The sequence below is a fragment of the Micromys minutus genome, assembly GCF_963924665.1.
Source record: "Micromys minutus genome assembly, chromosome: 2".
Taxonomy (NCBI): Eukaryota; Metazoa; Chordata; class Mammalia; order Rodentia; family Muridae; genus Micromys; species Micromys minutus.
Genome location: NC_137971.1, coordinates 78,216,709 through 78,235,275, shown reverse-complemented (window position 1 = coordinate 78,235,275; position 18,567 = coordinate 78,216,709). Strand labels below are relative to the sequence as shown.

At 45.2% G+C, this 18,567-nt stretch overlaps 2 protein-coding genes across 2 annotated transcripts in view; both read right to left on the bottom strand.

Moving 5' to 3' along the window:
• Positions 1-4,786: 4,786 nt before the first annotated feature.
• On the bottom strand, positions 4,787-12,701 carry COQ7 (coenzyme Q7, hydroxylase). Its single transcript, XM_080911201.1, has 6 exons — positions 12,574-12,701; positions 9,192-9,370; positions 7,937-8,051; positions 7,037-7,176; positions 5,541-5,609; positions 4,787-5,024 (listed from the first exon to the last, which is right to left on the bottom strand). The coding sequence occupies exons 1-6, from the start codon at positions 12,644-12,646 to the stop codon at positions 4,947-4,949; spliced, it is 654 nt and encodes a 217-aa protein (XP_080767327.1). The 5' UTR covers positions 12,647-12,701; the 3' UTR covers positions 4,787-4,946.
• Positions 12,702-17,212: 4,511 nt separating this feature from the next.
• Positions 17,213-18,567, bottom strand: part of TMC7 (transmembrane channel like 7) — a gene marked incomplete at its 3' end in the record, with an annotated part of 50,421 nt that continues 49,066 nt past the window's right edge. The window contains exon 16 of the mRNA XM_080911375.1: positions 17,213-17,293. Coding sequence (XP_080767501.1) covers positions 17,213-17,293 — 81 coding nt within the window. The remainder of the gene's footprint in view (positions 17,294-18,567) is intronic.

Here is an 18,567-nt window from a genome sequence, read left to right as displayed (position 1 = left end):
TCCCTGTTACAGCAGGGACTGATTCCCCATTACTTTTGATGGCTGAATAATATTCCATTTTCTGTAGTGACCATTCTTCATTCCTGGACTGGTGGTCATTTGGGTTGTTAGGAATTATGGTGCCATAGGCATTCAGGTACAAACGTGTGAACACGTTTTCATTTCTGTTGGCTTAACCTTAGGTATGTTAATTTAACTACGGGACTGAGGAATTGCCAGGCTGCTTCCAACAGCAGTTGGACCACTGACCTTGTGACTATAGGTCGCAGTTCTGCATCCTCACTAATGCTTCCTCTTCGGTTCCCCTAATGACTAAAGATCATGAACATCCTTCCTCAGCTGAATGTCCACACAACTGTTCGTGCTCTGAAGTAATGGCTCTTCAGATCCTTTGCCTGTTTTCCCGGTGAGCTGTTTCTTCTTGAGCTGCAGTTGCTCTTTCTTTCTGGGAGGAGGGGGTTTGAAACAGGGTCTCTCTACACAACCCAGCTTGTCCTGGAACTTGCACTGGAGACCAGGTTAACCTTGAATTCAGAGACCCACTGCCTCCTGAGTTCTAGGACTAAAAGCATGAGCCACCCATGCCTGGTTTCTTTGCATTCCAGAGACTCATGTTTTATTGGCTAAATAATTTTCAAATACTTTTTACCTCTTACATTTTTTTCCAGTGTCTTGAAGGATATGGCGTAAGTTTTTGGTTTTGGCAGAGTCCAGTAATGGGTTTCAGTGCAGGTGTCATAGGTTGCTTTAGGTTATGGTGTTTTATTGCAGCGACAGAAAGCAAACTAACATACATGTAGATTTGCAGCGTATTTTAAGTTAATTTTTATACATGCTGTAAGGATCAAACTCTTCTTGGTTTTGTTTTGAGAAAGTCTCACTATATAGCCCTTGGCTGGCTGGCACTCAGCATGTAGACCAGGCTAGCCCCAAACCCAGAGATCCATTGGCCTCTGCCTCCTGAGTGTGGGAACTGACTAAATATGCCACATCACCACACCTGACTTCAAACTTTCTTCATATAGTGGAAACCCAATTGGTACCTTTAGAACCATTAGCAAAAGCATAGACAAATGGCCTCTGTCGGTCCTTGGTGACATGAATTCCCACTGAATTTCTGCCGAGACACACAGGAGTCTCCAATGAGCAGTGATTTGAAAGCAACCTTTAATACAATAGTTCTTCATCAAAATACTCATAAAGGTCACAAAAGGCTTGTCACCCAGGGCCAGGCATGGGTCAGGGCTGTTGGGCTTAATCTTGTGAAGTTGACTGGATAAGCCCCAGTTAGTGAAGCTCTCTCTGGAATTGTGGATGGCCTGAGCAACCATGGACTGAAAACACCCCCTGAATCTTTACTTCTTCAACTTAATTCTTCCAGAGATTTTGATCACAGAGACGGACACTGGGCAACTACAGTGGGCTTCTTCAAGGGTGATGGAGTTTGGACCTGAGTGGGGATGATGAGAGATTTGACCGCCACTGTCTCGGGAAGGTATTCTAGGCCAAGGACACAGCCACTGAGAACATCAGACAGGCAGGCCTGTGTGTAGCACTTGTGAAGGGCACAAGGAGGCCAGTGGCTGGAGCAGAGCTAGGCAGGGGTGTGCGCAGGAAGGAGCTGTGGGAGTGAGCTGAGCTAGCTTACTACAGCCAGGGTGAGGATGGATTGTGAGGGGACAAGACTATGAAGGAAGCTTCTGGACTCATTTAGTCAGGAGAGGGAAGTGACTGGTTGGGCCCAGATGGGACACGGAAGGTGGTAGGTGGGTTTTCACATATTGATACCACATTCTCAACAACTAGATGGAGGTGACAAAGGAGTTAGGAGTGACTGGTAGCCTTGGCCTGTGTTGGAAATTTGGTTCTAATGCTTTGTCTTATTTTTGGCTCCCAAAAGCTGTGCTTCCAGACCTGTGGGTCCCTGCCCCCAGCTGACTTTGATTGATAATAAAGAATTGCCAAATGCTCGGGCAAGAGACAGGTGGGGGGGCAGGGAGGGGGAGAATCACCATGATGGGGAAGCAGAAAGATGAAACTTAAAGGTCCACCAGCATGTAAAAATCCAGGAAAGTGCCCTTAGGCGCCACTTCCCTGATTGTGTCTAGGGTAGCAGAGATGAAATATAGATTTAAAAAGATGTGTTTGCTCTCTGCGGAGAGATTTTAAAGTGCTCAGCCATTAACTAGTCAAGGCTTATCAAAATCAGCTGGTGTATGTGTGTTTCTGTGAGTGTGTGTTTGTGTCTTTGATTCACAAATACAGAGAGCTTTTGGGCACGTGCAGCACAACCAGCTGGGAGCCAGAGTGGTTTACCTCATCACTACAGGCCTGAGCAGTAGAGGATGGCCATCCGAGGCTATCATGGAGGCCACTGTGGAAGCAGACTTGGGGAGACAGCGAGGCAAGGGGTTCAACTTGTGGAATTTTGTGAGCCTCCAAATATTGGAAGACAGATGGAAAATGGGAGGCAAGCCAGACACCCACAATGAGACAGCCATGGCACGAGGGCACGAGGGTGAACAGGAGGGTGCGGGTGCACCTGGAGCCTATGGCATTACCAGGGGAGGAAAGGGTGAGCCAGGGGAGCCTTCAGAGTGGTTTTCAGGTACTGTTTTCATAGTCCACAGCCTGCTTGGAAGCATCACGCTTAGTATGTCATCTGCTTCCCTCCCTCCCACTTCCCTTCCTTCAAGTGGGCACCTACTGTGTGCTAGGACAACTGATCTTTCACAGGAGAGAAAGAATGGCCACTAATCAGACAGACACAGCAGCAACCTGAACTTGGTTACACCAAACCATGCTAGAGACCTGTGATGGTATTCAGCAGAGGAATCTACCATCCTTTACCCTTTCTTCTCCTGCAGAATGTATTAATATTGGTTGGTCACTATGTTAAAATCAATTTTGCTGTTCTTTTCTTAACTTTCATCTTTATTTATGTGTGTATGCTCTGGTCCTAGGTGGGAGCTGGAGGTATGGATGGTTCTGGGCCTCCTGGTATGAGGGCATGAACTGAACTGGGGCCTCTGGAAGAGAAGCAAATGTTAACTGCTGAGCCACCTCTCCAGCCCTTTGTTTTCTTGATATGGGGTATCACTGTGAACCCCACTTTGGCCCTAAATTTGTAATCCTCCTGCATCAGTCTCCTGGGCACCGAACCCACTGAATGGCAGGGAAGAGGATGCAGCATAGAAACTATCTGGCTTCTACCGTCCCACAAAGCCGGAGCCACTGCGCCAAGCCCCAGCTCACCTCAGGCTCAGACAAGGGGACGCTGGTGGCGGGGCGCTAGGCTATGGGAAACACTGACCAGTGTAACTAGGTCAAACTTCTGGTCTGCAAATTTCATTTTTTTTTCCCCTTGCTGTATTGCTCAGATTCCTCCAACTCCTGCCTCAGCCTCCTGGGGAAGCCTCAAAGGACATTCTGCTGTGAGAGGGGAACTGGCGAGCTTTCTTTCTTTTTAATTGGTTTTTGGTTTTGGTTTTTGTATTTGACAGGGTCTTTCTGTGTAGCCGAGTGTCCTGGAACATGGCGTATAAGCCAGACTGGCCTCCAGCTCATGAAGAGCTATCTCCCTCTGCTTCCCACGGCTGGGATTACAAGTGTGCACCACCACACTCTGCTTGATCCTGTTTTGGTGTATGTTTTAACATATATTTTGAAAATATAAAATTATAAGATAGTTCAGTGTGGCTTATTTGGAGGTAGTAGACCTTGCTGAAATTATAATTCAATTGTAAATAACACACTGCTCTATATTTTGGTTGCTTGCTGAGGCAGGGTATCATGTATGCTGTCCTCAAACTTGATGTGTGCTGAGGAAAACACTGGACTCCTGCAGATCCTCCTGCCCCCACCTCCCAAGTGCTAGGATTACAGGCCTGCATCACCACACCCAACTTAAGTATATATATTTTTTGATTGGGGTAATGCTATCCTGTCTTAGTCTATAAGGACGGCTATTAAAATACTGTAGGCTCAGGAGCTTGTGATTAACAAAACAAAAAAAAAAAAAAAAAAAAAAAAACTTGTTTGCAGTTCTGGAGGCTGTGAAGTCCAAGATCAGGGTCCTATGATGTCTGTGTCCCCATAGATAGCAGCTTTTGTGGCACAACATGGAACGGATTGTGGATCTCCCTCAGGCCTCATTTTTATAAGGGTGCTAACCCCACTCCTGAGGACTCCGCTCCCTTATCTAACCACCTCCCTTCAAGTGTCTCCTCTGGGGTGAGGGATTCACAACCTCCTAACACCATGGGCTCTGGGAGAGGATTTTCCAGAGGCATGGCTGCCACGTTGCTTAGCCATGTCATGCCGAAATCAGAATGCACAGCTCTTCCCTAGACTCCCCAGTCTTGCTTAGCCTATCTCATACAGCCTAATGTTTTAAATGACTTTTTAAACCTGAAAACTCAATTTATTTTCCTCATAAAGACTCCTGTAGGTGCTGGAGAGATGGCTCAGGACTTAGGAGTAAGTACCTCCTTCTCTTGCAGAGGACTTGAGTTTGGTTCCCAGCTCACAACTGTGTGTAACTCCAGCTCCAGGGGATCCAGTGCTCTCTTCTGGTCTCAGCAGACATCCAGACATATGTACACATACATACAGCAATAGAAGTAAAATAAATCTTGAAAGAAGGATTCCTGCTAACTACTGAATGGTTCGTTCTTAATGTCTTAGGCCCAAATCACCTACTAAACCAAGGGAAGACCAGCTGCATGTTCTGTGAGGTGAGCAGTTCATTAACTGTGAGCCTCACAGCACAAGAAAACCAAGGAAACCAGGGTCAAAGAGTTTTATTGACAAACAACAACACAAACCCCAAACACCGTCTCCTGTATTAACAAATCGCACACATGGTAACTGTACAGCTTCTCCTCCATGAATATCACTCCTTAAGTTACAACCACCTTTTCTAGAAATGGACCAACAGACATACTTTAAAACCTTTCTGATAGATATATGGCTGCACTGCATCCGGCCTGGATAATTGTCTTCAATAAGGCATATGCGGGAGCCTGTGGGAAATAAAAGGTTGCAATGTAGCTGGGTGGTGAGTGCTTGTCTAACATGGACGGCACCCTGAGCTTGGAAAACAAGAAAGAGGTACATTCAGTGGTAGAGCGCTTGCCTAGCAAGGCCCTGAACTCAGTGCCAGCACCTACACAGACAGCAACGAAACCCCATGGGGTACATCTATTTTCAGAAGTCAGACTTAGATTCACTAGTAGGGCAGAGTTTGGGCTCCTCTGGATAAGACAGGATCTGGGAAATGATGTAATGGGAAACAAAAGCCATTCAGAATGCTAGAAGCATCTGCGGCCACTGAACCCCTGGGTTGTTTCCTGAGATAATAACAGCAGGCCGTTGGCGCCTCACCACAGACCGAGGCTGAGCTTGTGTGCTTTCTGTCAAATACCTGTTTCCTGCCTTCTGACCTTTACTTTCAAATGTCTCTTTCTGGGAACAGAAACTTTTGGCCCCTCAACCTCTAAAATGGCCCCCAGAGCAGCAGCAGTAACAGTTGGCCCTACCAGCTCTGCGTCGTGGTCCAGGCCTGTGTCGTGGTGTTCAAGCTCCTCATCTCGAAACTGCTTGATGACCTGGAAAGACACGGAATTGCAAACCGAAGCAAGTCAGCGCTCCAGGTCGCCAGCTGCTCATCCTGTTCTCAGGACAGAGCCGTCCTCAAAGGTGGACATGCTTTTTCTGTGAAGGGCTAGAGTTCTTCACGCTGTCATTCCAGTGGGCCAGACAGCCTTGCAAGAGCAAACCGTGGCTGTGGCTCTAATAAGACTTATTTATGAGACAAGCTTGGCCCAGGCTAGAGTTTGCCGCCGCTGCCTTAGGTTTTAAAAAGTGAGAGTTGTTGCCTGTTTCAGTCACTGCTCTGTTGCTGCTTAGAAACACCATAACCAAAGCAACTCTTGTAAAAGTAAGCATTTAACTGAGGGCTCGCTGACACTCTCAGAGGTTTAGTTCATTATCAGCACAGCAGGGAGCACGGCAGCGCTTTGGTGCTGGAGCAGTAACTGAGAGCTGCGCCCTGACCTGCAGACCGCAGAGACTCTGGGTCTGGCACGGGCTTTTGCAAACTTAAATCCTAACAACACACTTCCTCCAACCAGGCTAACGCTAACCCTCCTAATCCTTCTCAAATAATGACAGTCAAATATCTAAGCATTCAGATATATGAAACCATGGGGCCATGCTGAATCAAACCACCACACGGCCAAGTACAGTGGTGTGCACTCTTACAACCCAGCCCCTGGAAGGCAGAGGCAGGAGGTCCAAGAGGCAAGATAAGCCTTTGTCTCGAAAGTACAACAAACAGGATCTAAATGAATAAACTACTGTAGGGGAGAGAGATGGAGGATGGCTCGAGGCAGGAGGATCCACTGTAGCCACTACAAGATCAGCCTGGGCTAATCAGTTCCTTCTTTCCTATAGAAAATTTCCTGAGGAAAATCACTCGACCTAAAGAATTGATCATCTTTTTTTTTTAATTTTATTTTTAAGATTATAAGTTAATTACAGCATTTTTCCTTTCCCTTTCCTGTCTCCAAATCTTCCCATTTACCCCTCTCTGATCTCCTTCAAGTTTGTGGTCTCTCTTTTCAGCAGTTGCTATTGCATGTGTGCATGTACTTGTTTGTACATATTTAAATCCAGTCTTCTCTGTCCATATAATGCTACCTGTATGTGTGCTTTCAGGACTGACCTTTCGGCATTGGACAAATCGTGTGCTCTTCCCTGGAGAAGGACACCCCTCCCATCTCAGCCTTCCTACATTGCTATGGTTCTTTGTGTAGGGTTGAGGCCTTGTGGAGTTTTCTCTGTCTGGTTAGCACGTTAGGTGATGCCATCCTTGTTCACCTCCTGCTGTTGAGTCATGGACTGTGGACAGTTCTGAGCTGTATGACCTGTCTGTGTCTCACATAGAAGAGACACCCTTTTCCCCAGCTGTCTCAGCCCCTGTCTCCTTAGTACCTGCTACCTGCCCTTTCTCCCGTCAAGCACAGTCAGTCACCTGCAGCAGCTCCTCATACTTCTCAGGGTCCTCTTCCATCAGCATTCGGATCTGGTTGTTGTAGTGATGAGCAATAGACTCTTCTACTGCCACAGTGCAGGCCATTGCTCCTTCCTTCCCCAGCAAGGCAGTTCCCGCCCCTACAATCGTCAAAGTCAAGACTCATGCTGCTGGCCATTTGTGAGGCATCCTGACATCTGGTTGGTAAATCTCTATGGGAGGGCTGTGTCGCGCTTCTCAGGGTATCTAATGGCACCCAATATCCACCCTCTAGATGTCAGCAGGACCTGCTGATCACAACCACTGGCCATTTAGATATTCCCATGAATCCCTTGAAACAGTGACCCCCAAGTTGAGAAGCGGCTGGAACTCACATCAGATGCCAGCTACAGGGCTCTTTCTGGATGGATTTTTGTTTTATTTGGTTGTTTTGTTCTGTTTGAGACAAGGTCTCACTGTGAGACCTGAGTTAACCTAGAACTTCCTGTGTAGCCTAGGCTGACCTACTGTATCCTCCCTCCTCCCGCCTCTGCCAGTACTGAGTTGCGCACGCACCACATAGACTTAACGAGGTTTGACCCTCTGCAGAGAGCTTAGAGTGCTGTCTGGGTTCTCTGCTCTTCATCCGTGTGTGTGTGTGTGTGTGTGTGTGTGTGTGTGTGTGTGTGTGCATGCATGTGTGATCCCAGCTTCCCTCTGTGAGTTATCATACCATCTATTTATAAAAGTGATGGCTCTATCTTAACGTAATAGAAAAAAATTTTTTTTCAATCAGCTTCAATTTAACTTTAGGAAAACACAAAGTAAATTTTAAAAGGTTGGATGAGGCCATAACAAGGGTATCAGAGGCATGAACAACCCATCACCAAGAGCCCAAGTGGGTGCTGGACAGACACATACCCAGGGCAAACCCTGCCACGTTCCATAGGGGCATCAAAACCGTAGGTCGGACCCTGAACGCAACCATCAACTCGTTGAACTTTTTCAAATGGTTCTTTTCTTGATCCCACATTTTCTGGGGAGGAAATATAAAAAGAGGCATCACAAGGACATGGCCAGCTGAGCACCCAAGAAGTAATAAGGAACAGGTGTAATGCTGTCTTCCATCCTCTTAAACATCCATGAGATAAAAGCAAAACACAGAACAATCTCTTAGAAAAGCAAAGAGCCTGCAAGGCTTGGTAAATGAAGAACCAAGACCTCAGACATAGCTAAGTGTTCCACTTCCAGACCCACAAATACCCCCATGACCACCATCAGTTTCTCAACTCCAGGTTCTTAGCCACTGGCTCAGACAACCATAAGATAAAATAATGAAAAAAAAAAAAAACAAAACAACAACAAAAAAACTGCATCCTGAAAACTCAAACTGTTCTCAATAAGAAACAGGACAGCCAATGAGTCATTCTCCTGGCATGGGACTCTTCAACATAGAGATGTGCAGGGGCCACAAGCAGATATATGCCATCTTACACATGGGATAAGCTCTGGGGACTGGGATCTGTGGGGAAACTAAAGGGACACATGCTAAGCTACCATGTGTCATGGTGCCAATGGCTCGACATGAGCTTGTTTATTCCCCAGCCAAACCCAGTGAGATGGGAGTTACCAGGCTAGTTTGCACATCGGGAAATGAAAACATAAGAGGTCATATGACCTCTTCAGGGTCACAGAAGTACGTGAGAGAGGAAAACTAGATCTTTGGGACTATTAGTCCCTCTCTCGGACACTCTGTGGTAGGACAAGCCTACGATAATCTCCTGGCACATGGAACATTTGTCCAATGAAGGGACTGCCAGCCTCTTCTGCAATGAAACATTAACACCGCAAACGTACTCAATTTCCAGACCCAATTTCTTTCTCTCTTACTTTTCCCCTCTCCCCATTCTTTCTTCCGAACCTGAAACTTCCTATGTAGACCAGGCTGGCCTCAAAGTCCCAGAGATCCCTCTACCTCTGGCCCCTGGGTTCTGGGACTACAGGCATGTGCCACACGCCCAGCCACATTCAATGTATATCTGTGTTTTTAGGGAGACAGAGCATATGCTTTGTTCCACAGTGCCTCCCTTTGGAGCACACAGCCAAAGGTGATTCCTGAGGGCTTCAGATACACTGCCAGAGAACAGACCAGGCTGAGACTTAGAGAAGAACCCACCTGAATGACAGGGCCAACACTGGTCCGACCGAGCACAGCCATCTGCCCTGCATAGATGCGGTTTGCTCCATATTCACCAGCGTGATCCACCCGAATTATTCGATCCACGGCTGCCCGGTTAATATTGTCTAAGGTCATTCCTGAACTGTGACACCTGATGATAAGGCCTCTTCCATAAGCTGCAATGAACGTGCAAGAGGCAGTCTTTCATCATCCACACAGAACACTGAGATTCCTGAAAACATATCCGTATCTGTGTGCATGTGTTGACGTGCACGTGGCAGAGGACAACTTGTAGGAATCAGTTCTCACTGTCCTCCATGTGGGACCTAGGGATGGAACTTGGGCCCTTGACAGCAAGCACCTTTACCCTGTAAGTCATGTCGATGGCCTGTTGACTTTTTGCCGAAAGAAAGAAAGATGTGTTAGGACCAAGGCCATAGTGCTGAACACATCTACCAGTGTGTTATCACCTGAATGCTCAAACCCAAAAGACTTCACCTAAAGACTGCGGCTCCTGGCTTTACTTTAAACATATGGGGATCTGGAAAGACTGAAGTGTGTCCTCACCAGGCAACTGACATGACAGCTGCTTTGGGAAAAGAAGACTCCCCTCAAACTGTATAGCAGAGGTCCCTGGAGTGCACCTGAAACCATCATGCTCTCCCCAGGCTCTCTGGGAAGCAGCCAGTGTTGATATTCTGAAAAAGCTCAGGGTACAAAGCCTGGAAAGCCAGGTTGGGACTTCGATGTTCTTTTAATACATCAGTTCCATGGACAAGTGACTGAGACCCTGCCTGACAAGGTTTGACCTCACACTAAACTCTTCTTCAAAATGTAAATTCTTCTCAGGAAACCAGATAGCAAACACTTCCACTATACTCTCCAAGTCTCAGATTAAAGGATATTAACTGTTTTACCTCCTCCCAGAAGGGTACCCTAGTGTGTTCACGCCATATGAGAACAGAACCCACAGGCCCTCTGGTTTGTAAGTACACTCTGGGATGGTGTTTAAAGTGTTGCAGGCTCTCTGCTATGACTACCATGCCTTTGGAAGATGCTTCTTTTCACCTAAGCAAACTTCAACATCCAGAAAAACGGTGAAAATACATCATTGGCTCTTTCATCAAGAAGGCTTAGGTCTTTGGACACAAGACCATGGGGCAGGCTTGGCGAATCTGGTATGTACGCATGCCGTAGTTGGGAACATGGACTTTGCTACCAACTAGAATTTTCAATGCTGTATCTATTTATTATGGTGCTGGAGATCAAGCCTGCCTCTGAGCTACCACTGAGCTGCTACACCAACAGTCCTGGGACAAATAGCACGCTGTGTGCAGAGAAACATGGATTTTGCAGGAGTGGACTAGCTTTGGTCTGCTGAGCATGACGTGCTCTGCGTCACTCAACTCACTGACCCTAGAGACTGAACAGAGTCCAGAAAGCAGACACAGCACCTCAGGTCTCTGCCGAGTGTAAGACACCAACCACTCCAAACTGTTTTCAGACAGTGGGGCTCTATGTCCCATATTTTATGGGACAGCGATGGGACACAGTCAGGGACCTGTTGATTTGTGTCCAAGTGCTTCTGGCCCAACTTGCCTCCCTGCAGAGAGTAGGTCAGGAGACAGACTGGATGAGCCAGTTCTACTTCTTCACACATCGTCTTTGCTTGTCACCTTTCAGCAGAGAAAGTTAAAGGCAACCAGCTTCTCCTTTTTTAAAAATTACAATAAGGTGCTGAACAGGTGTGCCAAGTTCATACTGCTGGCTTCAGGGGTGAGATAAACAGGATTCTTTGTAATGGAGAACACACTGGAATGTTCTCTGCACTCAATGACTGGGAGAGGGTAGCGTTTGTCCTTTCATCTGAGAAATCAGTATAAATATCTCTTATTTTCATGAGGAGGCAGAGCTCTGTGAGTTAGAGGACATCCTGGTGAACACAGCAAGTTCCAGGTCAGCCAAGCTAGAGTGAGGTACTGTCTCAAAACAAAGACAAAACCTACCCAGTAACAAGACTGTTTTAATTTTTTTTTTAAAGAACATGTGCACTTAAGATTTTATTATCATGAGGGTAAATGAAACGAAGGAAACCTACTTCGTAAATGAAAACAAATGATTCTTACTGTTACCTGTTCAACGGGTTAGCAAGGAGCCTTAAGATTCACATCCCCGAGACCTGGCTGCCTTGTTACACACTTTAAAATAAAACGGAAGCCCAGAGCTAGAAGCTCTCACGTGTGTCATTCCAACCATGGTATCTGGGTGATTTTAAGTGGCAAATGTGAAGATTTTAAGTGGCTTATGGTCACACAAATAACATACTAAGAGGCGCTTAAATAAAACTCTCTTCTGATGCATTTATCATCAAGGAAAACATCTCTATAGCTGGCATGTCTTGAATAATATCCAAACACTTGCTAAGCACTCTTCTTCTTCAGAAAGTAAAATAGTCTTAGAATCAAGCCTTGGTAGGCACACACAACAGTTTCTAATGACGCTTCATATCTTGTTATCATGGTGTTGTTGGTGGTGTGTGTATGTGATTACTCATCCACTTGGGAGCAGGCAATACTGGCTTATTATCATAAGAATGTAGTTTCCATGAAATTACTTAATAAGTCTTAGTTATACAAAAACAATCTCAAACCTGCAAACAGTATTGCCTTCAGGCAAAATAGAAATCTAATGCTTGAAGATTTAGTTGTGAGAAAATTACCATGATTTTCTGGGGCAGATCAGATGGTTCATGATTCAGACCTAAATCCAAACCTACCTCTCTCCATTCCAAATTCAAAGCTTTCCAGACAGTCTCATGAGAGGCTTGATAAAAACAGGGACTCCAGGGCTGGTAAGAGGGCTCAGCAGTTAAGAACGTGTACTGCAGTTGCAAAGAACTTGAGTTGGGTGCCCAGCACTAATATACAGGGACTCACTGCCTGTTATTCTAGTTCGGGAACCCTCAACTCTGGCTTCTTTGGCATTTAGTTATTGTGCGTGCGCGCACACGCACAGACTCAGACACCCACTTTTTAAAAAATTTATAAGAACATATCAATCCAAAAATCTGCATTTATAACAGAGTAATGCTATCGTCGGAAGGCTACTTTGCCTGAGAAAGCCCCGAGTGGAGACTGGAGGGACACTGCAAGACACTCAAGTTCCACACCTGTACTGAAGTCACGTCACTTTGTCCCCCGCAGGGCATCCTGCCAAAGTTCGCCCTTTCCTATCAATCAACTTGACTTACTACAAACCCCACCCCTACGTCGCGTGCTTGTGACGTATGGACGTCTTCCCAGTGACATCCGTGACCTCAACTGCAAATAGTCACCGGCGAGGAGCCCCACGCCGAACCGTGACCGCGTGCAGCCGGTACCTGAGAAAGGCCTCCGGACACTACTGCGCAGGCGTCCCACGGAGGCAGCCGCTATCGCTCCAGCTCCGCTCATCGCTGACAGCGTAGCCACACTCTAAGCGCCTCGCCAATCGCACTCTCGACTCAGGGTGATGACGCAATGCTTCGGAAGCCCGAGAGCCAGCGGAAACGCCCCTAGGCCCTGGATTACACCAGATTGGTTGGTAATGACCTATACATTTACTCTATTGGATGTGCTCCCTGTCGATCATTGGGACGTCGTGAAAGCGCCGGGTCCGCTCTTAGGACTGACACAAAGTTGCCCTAGAGAGGCTGTACGCGAGTTTCTGACTGGTTCAGAAAGGCGACCTGTAGGTCACTGTTGCTTCCTGCACGTTACGGAGATCAGTTTTCTCTATTAAGAGCCTGTTTACACCTAAAAATCAATAGCAATTACCTGGTAAAACATGCCAGTTTTCGGTGTGATTGTTGAGTTTGACAGTTTCACGGTATTTCCCGCTCCTTCACAATTTTCATATTGAGATTTGTTTCATTCATTGTTCTTCATACGTTACTGGATTATACATGCCCTAGTGCACATTAATGATGAAAATGGCGGTGTGTTGAGGGAAGGACAATTTAGCAACATACAGTAAACGTTTAAAGTGCATATCCATTAATGACAGCTAGGGTCTAGCCAATGGATAAACTTTCAAGTCAGTAAAGTATGTGAGAAACCTTGGGGTTCTTTTAAATGTATTTTATTCATAGCTACTGCAAAATAATTGAAGCTTACTAAGCTGTTGTATATAGTGTTCAAATTAGTATACTACAGTAACTTAAAATTAAGACAAGCCCAAGTATTGAGCTTTAGCCGCACTGCAGTTACTTTTAACTTTCCTGTGTAATGCTCAGCCTAAATATGGCTCTTAAAGTTCAAAACCTTTCCCAAGTATTCCACTTCTAGATCATAAAAGAAAAAAAAAATGTTGAGATGTATGTACTAGTTTTTATTGGAAATTTTTAGAAGTAAAATGTTTAAAATTGGAGCTAGAGAGACGGCTCAGAAGTTGGGGACACTTCCTGCTCTTGCAGAGGACCTGGGTTTGGTTCCCAGCAGCCACATCAGGAAGCTAACAACTGCTTGTAACTCTAGCTCCCACGGATCCAGCACTCTCCTTTGGACGCTCTGCACATGACATACAAATACACGTTTAAAAAGAGTTACCATCAAGAGAGTGCTGAAAACTATGATTCAGGGACACAGCAGCTCCCTGAAATGTAGGTTATGATTCCAGTTCAGATCTGATCTTATCACACAGGCGGGTGACGTGGTTGCCTTGACCTCTGCAACTCACAGGTGTGTGTCAGTACAAGGAACTTGGAAAGAACTTTGGATAATGTAAGTGGGAAAAAATGAGACTACCACATTTTTCTTTTACCTCCTTCTATGCTTTCTTCCTTCCTTCTTCTCTCTCTTTCTCTCTCTCTCTCTCTCTCTCTCTCTCTCTCTCTCTCTCTCTCTCTCTCTCTCTCTCTCTCTCTCTCTCTCTCCTCTCTCTCTCTCTCTCTCTCTCTCTCTCTCTCTCTCTCTCTCTCTCTCTCTCTCTCTCTCTCTCTCTCTCTCTCTCTCTCTCTCTCTCTCTCTCTCTCTCTCTCTCTCTCTCTTGTTCTAAGACAAGCATCTCACCCTGTACCCAGCTGTCTTTGAGCTTGCAGTGTCATCCCTTGAACTCTCTGCAGTCTCCCTACCTCGGCCTCAATGGTGCCTCTGTGCTTTATTAAAGAACATTTGTGTGAATATGAGTGACTGATTTTTCTCTGTGGTTTCCAGTGGTCTCCTACTCTCTATGGTAAGCAATTTTATATGTTCAAAAGAGAACAAAGAGCATGGGCTTCCCTAATCAAATTCTGAAATACACAAGCAAATGTGTCTGAGTTTTGTGTTTTAAGTGTAAGGGAACTGTCTCTGAAGGCGAAGGTACTTGTTAACAGTCACACAGCAAACGGTATGTCCCAGGTTTCAAGCACTTCTCACGCTCTGGACAGGTTTCTGGTAAAGCCTCACTCTACAGAGTAAAGACATGTTCAGCAGCTCTTACAGAGTCAGACCACCCTGGAAAAAAATGAATGCTGTTTCCAAATACTTAGCATGGTGGCTAGCTGCCGTCAGATTTTTGACTGAAAGATCTGATGTGCCAACTTAACAGTTAATGCAAACTAAAGACCTGTCTAACTGGATTCTCCTTCTTTACTGTGATGAGAACATTTTGTGGCTGCAAGAACCTGCAAGACGGCTCTGCCAGAAAGGGAAGGAGCGGGGAGAGAAGGATGGAGGGAGGGAATAAAACAGAACAGGAGCCTATAGCAGAAGAAGGGAAGTGAAAATGTTTGCAAAGGCTTTTAAAGTTCAGTTTTCCAGTGTTTGTACGGAGCAAGAATGACAATACCCACTTCAAGTATCCATCAGTGGTTGCAGTTACTAGACAGAGATTTCAAAAGGGGAGCTACTTGCAAAGAACGTTAAGATGTTATTAAGGAGAAATTCAAAAATAGGTATTCACAACACACACCCAACTCATATAATAGCTATTTCAATATTTATTAGAAATTTATCAAATAATAAAATAAATACAAACAGTCGCTTTCGATGGTAGTGAGATATAAAATGCTTAAGAGATCTTTGTCTTTGAAGTTCAAAACACACAAACATACTTTTTGGCTTCTGAACAGCCAAGAGGAGACAAGATTCATCCATCGATGTCAAAGGCTACCTCCTCTAACTGCAGTGACAAAGAGCAACTTTACAGAGTATCGCAGCCATAAACTTTCCAGACAGTGTATCAGTAGTTTTAAAACTATACAGACATTGCCTAGTTATTCAAGAGTTACCAAAATATTCAAGTAAGAGGTGTACACATGAGCAGCACTAACTAAAACCAACATACCAATTGGCATTTTCTGGTATCTGTTTTATAATAAAGAAATATATTGTTTATTTTATCCACCATTCCTTCAAACACAGGAAAGCAGACCATCCTCAGGGCCACGGTGAGGACAAGAGTATTCTTTGAAGGTACTAGGCAAAAACACCAACAACTAGGATTTGTAAACCGAGGAGGGAATGACCTTTGGTTTACTCAAAACTCCTGTTGTTGGGCTTAAAACCTCAGATCTTCAAACACAAGAAAGTGTTAGGAAGCACACATTCCCACAGGAACAAAAATACCCCAGGTGAGCAGCCTTGTGGAAGATGAAAGAAATGATTGTGTTGAGCTTGAGATTCCACCTCCAGATGTAAGCATTTGAACACCACACACACACACACACACACACACACACACACACCCCTGACAAAGCCCCCTTTATTAAGCCCCTCTGGAAGAAGCCAACCATTTTTGAGAACAAGGCAGTGGTCAGGGAAGGGAAATCCTTGGCAGCTTTCGAAAACATTAATTGAAATTTAAAGGCTAGGAGCCAGTGAAAAACAGAAGACTCCACCCGCGTCCATCACTGGACCACAGCACACTGACAAAGACCTTAAAGTGAAAGCAGATAAAAGCAGACACCACTAAAGGGTCACTTCTGGGGAGGCTTATGATGAGGTATTTATTAAATACGGCTTTTACTATACAGGAGATCTCAAGAGATAATCTGTCTTTGTAATGTTTTATAAAAACAAAAGTACACGCACACGAAGTTTTAAACTCAGGAGCAAATAAAACCTAGCCCTTTGAAATGTATACTTAAGTAATCAGAACCCAACCAATGTTTGTATTACGGGCTGTGGACCTACATCTGAAATCACACATATAATGCCTGATCCTTTAACCCAGCTCCAGTACCCAAGGCATGTTGCAGCCTGGCTCTGAAATGTTCCGTGTCCTTCAAGAATGAAGAGGTCCATGCAAGGAAGAGGAATGACATTTGGGAAACACAGAGGAACTGTCTGTGACCTTGCAAGGTTACACCCCACTTCAATTCTGTCACCAGATCTTGGGGCCAGGTAGAGACTAAATAAAGGTTGGTGGCTAACCAGTTGGCTAAGGTCCCTGTAGGAGTGAACGAAGCTGGAGAAAAGTCCCAGAGAGCTGAGAAGCTGAAACTGCCACCTGCTCCAGTCCCCTGCTCAAGGGAATGACAACGACTGTCATGGCAGGGAATTCATCAAGTGTCTTCGGGGTGCACAGCAGGGATGGATTTTCTTTCTGTCCCCATGGTGGCCTCCCCACATTCCTATCAGCTGTTCTAAGCCTTAGCATCTGAAGATTCCTGTTCATTAAAAAAAAATCAGTCAGGTTTAATTTTAAATCACCAGCGGCATTTGGGGGGGGGGGGATGGCGTATTTACTCAGCCTGGAAAGGCTTCCAAAGAAATCTCAGTTTCACTCTAAAACACAACACACACAAAACATTTTAAAAAATACAAAAGTCTAAACAAAAACAAAATAAATAAACATCTCCCCTCTCTGATATTAAGAGGCTGAGCAGCTTGAGAAGTTAGTGTTTTGGTGGCATCCACAGCAAGCGACCACTCCCTAGGGGTCAGGCTAGGGGCCAGCCTGCTTGGTGAGGTCACCAAAAACCATTTCCACTCAAACCCCAGGTGGACTTTTTAGGATCATCGGAGTTATGTGCTGAGAAGTTGCAGGCAGCATCTTCATGCTAAAGCCGGCTGGCTCCGCACATCCCTTTGAGCTTCCGTTAGTTTCTGGATAAGATAACGCTTGTCACGACTCTCCTAAAAAGACAAACGGGTTCAAAGGGCATCTCATATGTTTAGGACTATAAAAAGCCATTTCTAGCTAGTGAGTAATCATTAGATCATCACAGTGAGTTCCAGTCCAGCCTGCCTCCCTCACTGAAGTCCCAACCATAGCCCCTTGTCCACACAATGGCTGGAGATTGAGAAATGCACATGGGGCTGAGAATGTGTCTCAGTACCCAGCATGCACACAGCCCTGGGTTCCATCCCCAGCATTACATAAATTAAGTGCGGTGCTCCATGCCTGTAACCCCAACCCTTAGGAGGTGAATGTAGAAAGATCAGTCATCCTTGACTATATATTGTGTTTGAGGACAGCCTGGACTACAGAGACCTGGTCTCAGATAGATAGACAAACATTGTAACCCAAATACTCAATAAAACCCAAACCTCCTATCAGATCTGCCAGGCAATGTAGTGATTTCTGGGCAGTGTTAAAGAATTATCCCACCTCTAACCTCATCCTTCATAGCCCTCCAGCCACAAACACATACAATCTCTTGTCTCCCCAAAGTGCCTGGCTAATTCCCCCACTGGGAGGACCCATCCTTAATCAGGACCTCGAATAATGGCTATTGCCATAATTTAATCTTATTCAATGTCATTGCCTTCAGCAGGCCTTCCCCAGCCGCTGGCTGCAGTAACCTTGGTCCTCCATCATCCCACACACCTTGCTTTTATGATCTTCATAAGCATATATATGTGTATGTTCCCTTGTATATCTGTACCTGTTTGTGTGTATGTGTGTGGTGTTTGTGTGTGTGTTTTGTGTGTGTGTGTGTGTGTGGTGTGTTTGCATGTGTGTGTTTGTGTGTGTGTGTGTGTGTGTGTGTGTGTGTGTGTGTGTGTGTGTGTGTAGACATGTCGATATGTATGTGGACATTCATGTGGCAGTCAGAGGTCAAGCTCCGGTATCATTTCTCAAATGAGGCTTGGGAGGTGATGGGTGGTATTTGTTTTAATTTTTTCTTTTTTAGATTTGCTTACTTTATTTGATGGGGATCAGTGCTTTCCTGAATGTGTATTGTGCACCATGTACACACCTGGTGCCTTCAGATGTCACAAGAGGGTGTCAGATCCCCTGGAACTGGAATTATGGATGATTGAAAGCCATATATATATATATATATATACACACATATATATATAAATATATATATATATATATATATAAATTATATACATACATACATACATATATATGTGTGTGTGTGTATATATATATATATATATATATATATCGCTAAGAA

Coding starts and splice junctions, on each gene's coding strand:
- COQ7 (XM_080911201.1), bottom strand. CDS start 12,646: ATGAGCGGAGCTGGAGCGATAGCGGCTGCCTCCGTGGGACGCCTGCGC. Junction 5,610..7,036: donor AGTATGAGGAGCTGCTGCAG/GTGACTGACTGT, acceptor GTGTCTTTCCAG/GTCATCAAGCAGTTTCGAGA. Junction 5,025..5,540: donor TGGACCACGACGCAGAGCTG/GTAGGGCCAACT, acceptor TATTTCCCACAG/GCTCCCGCATATGCCTTATT.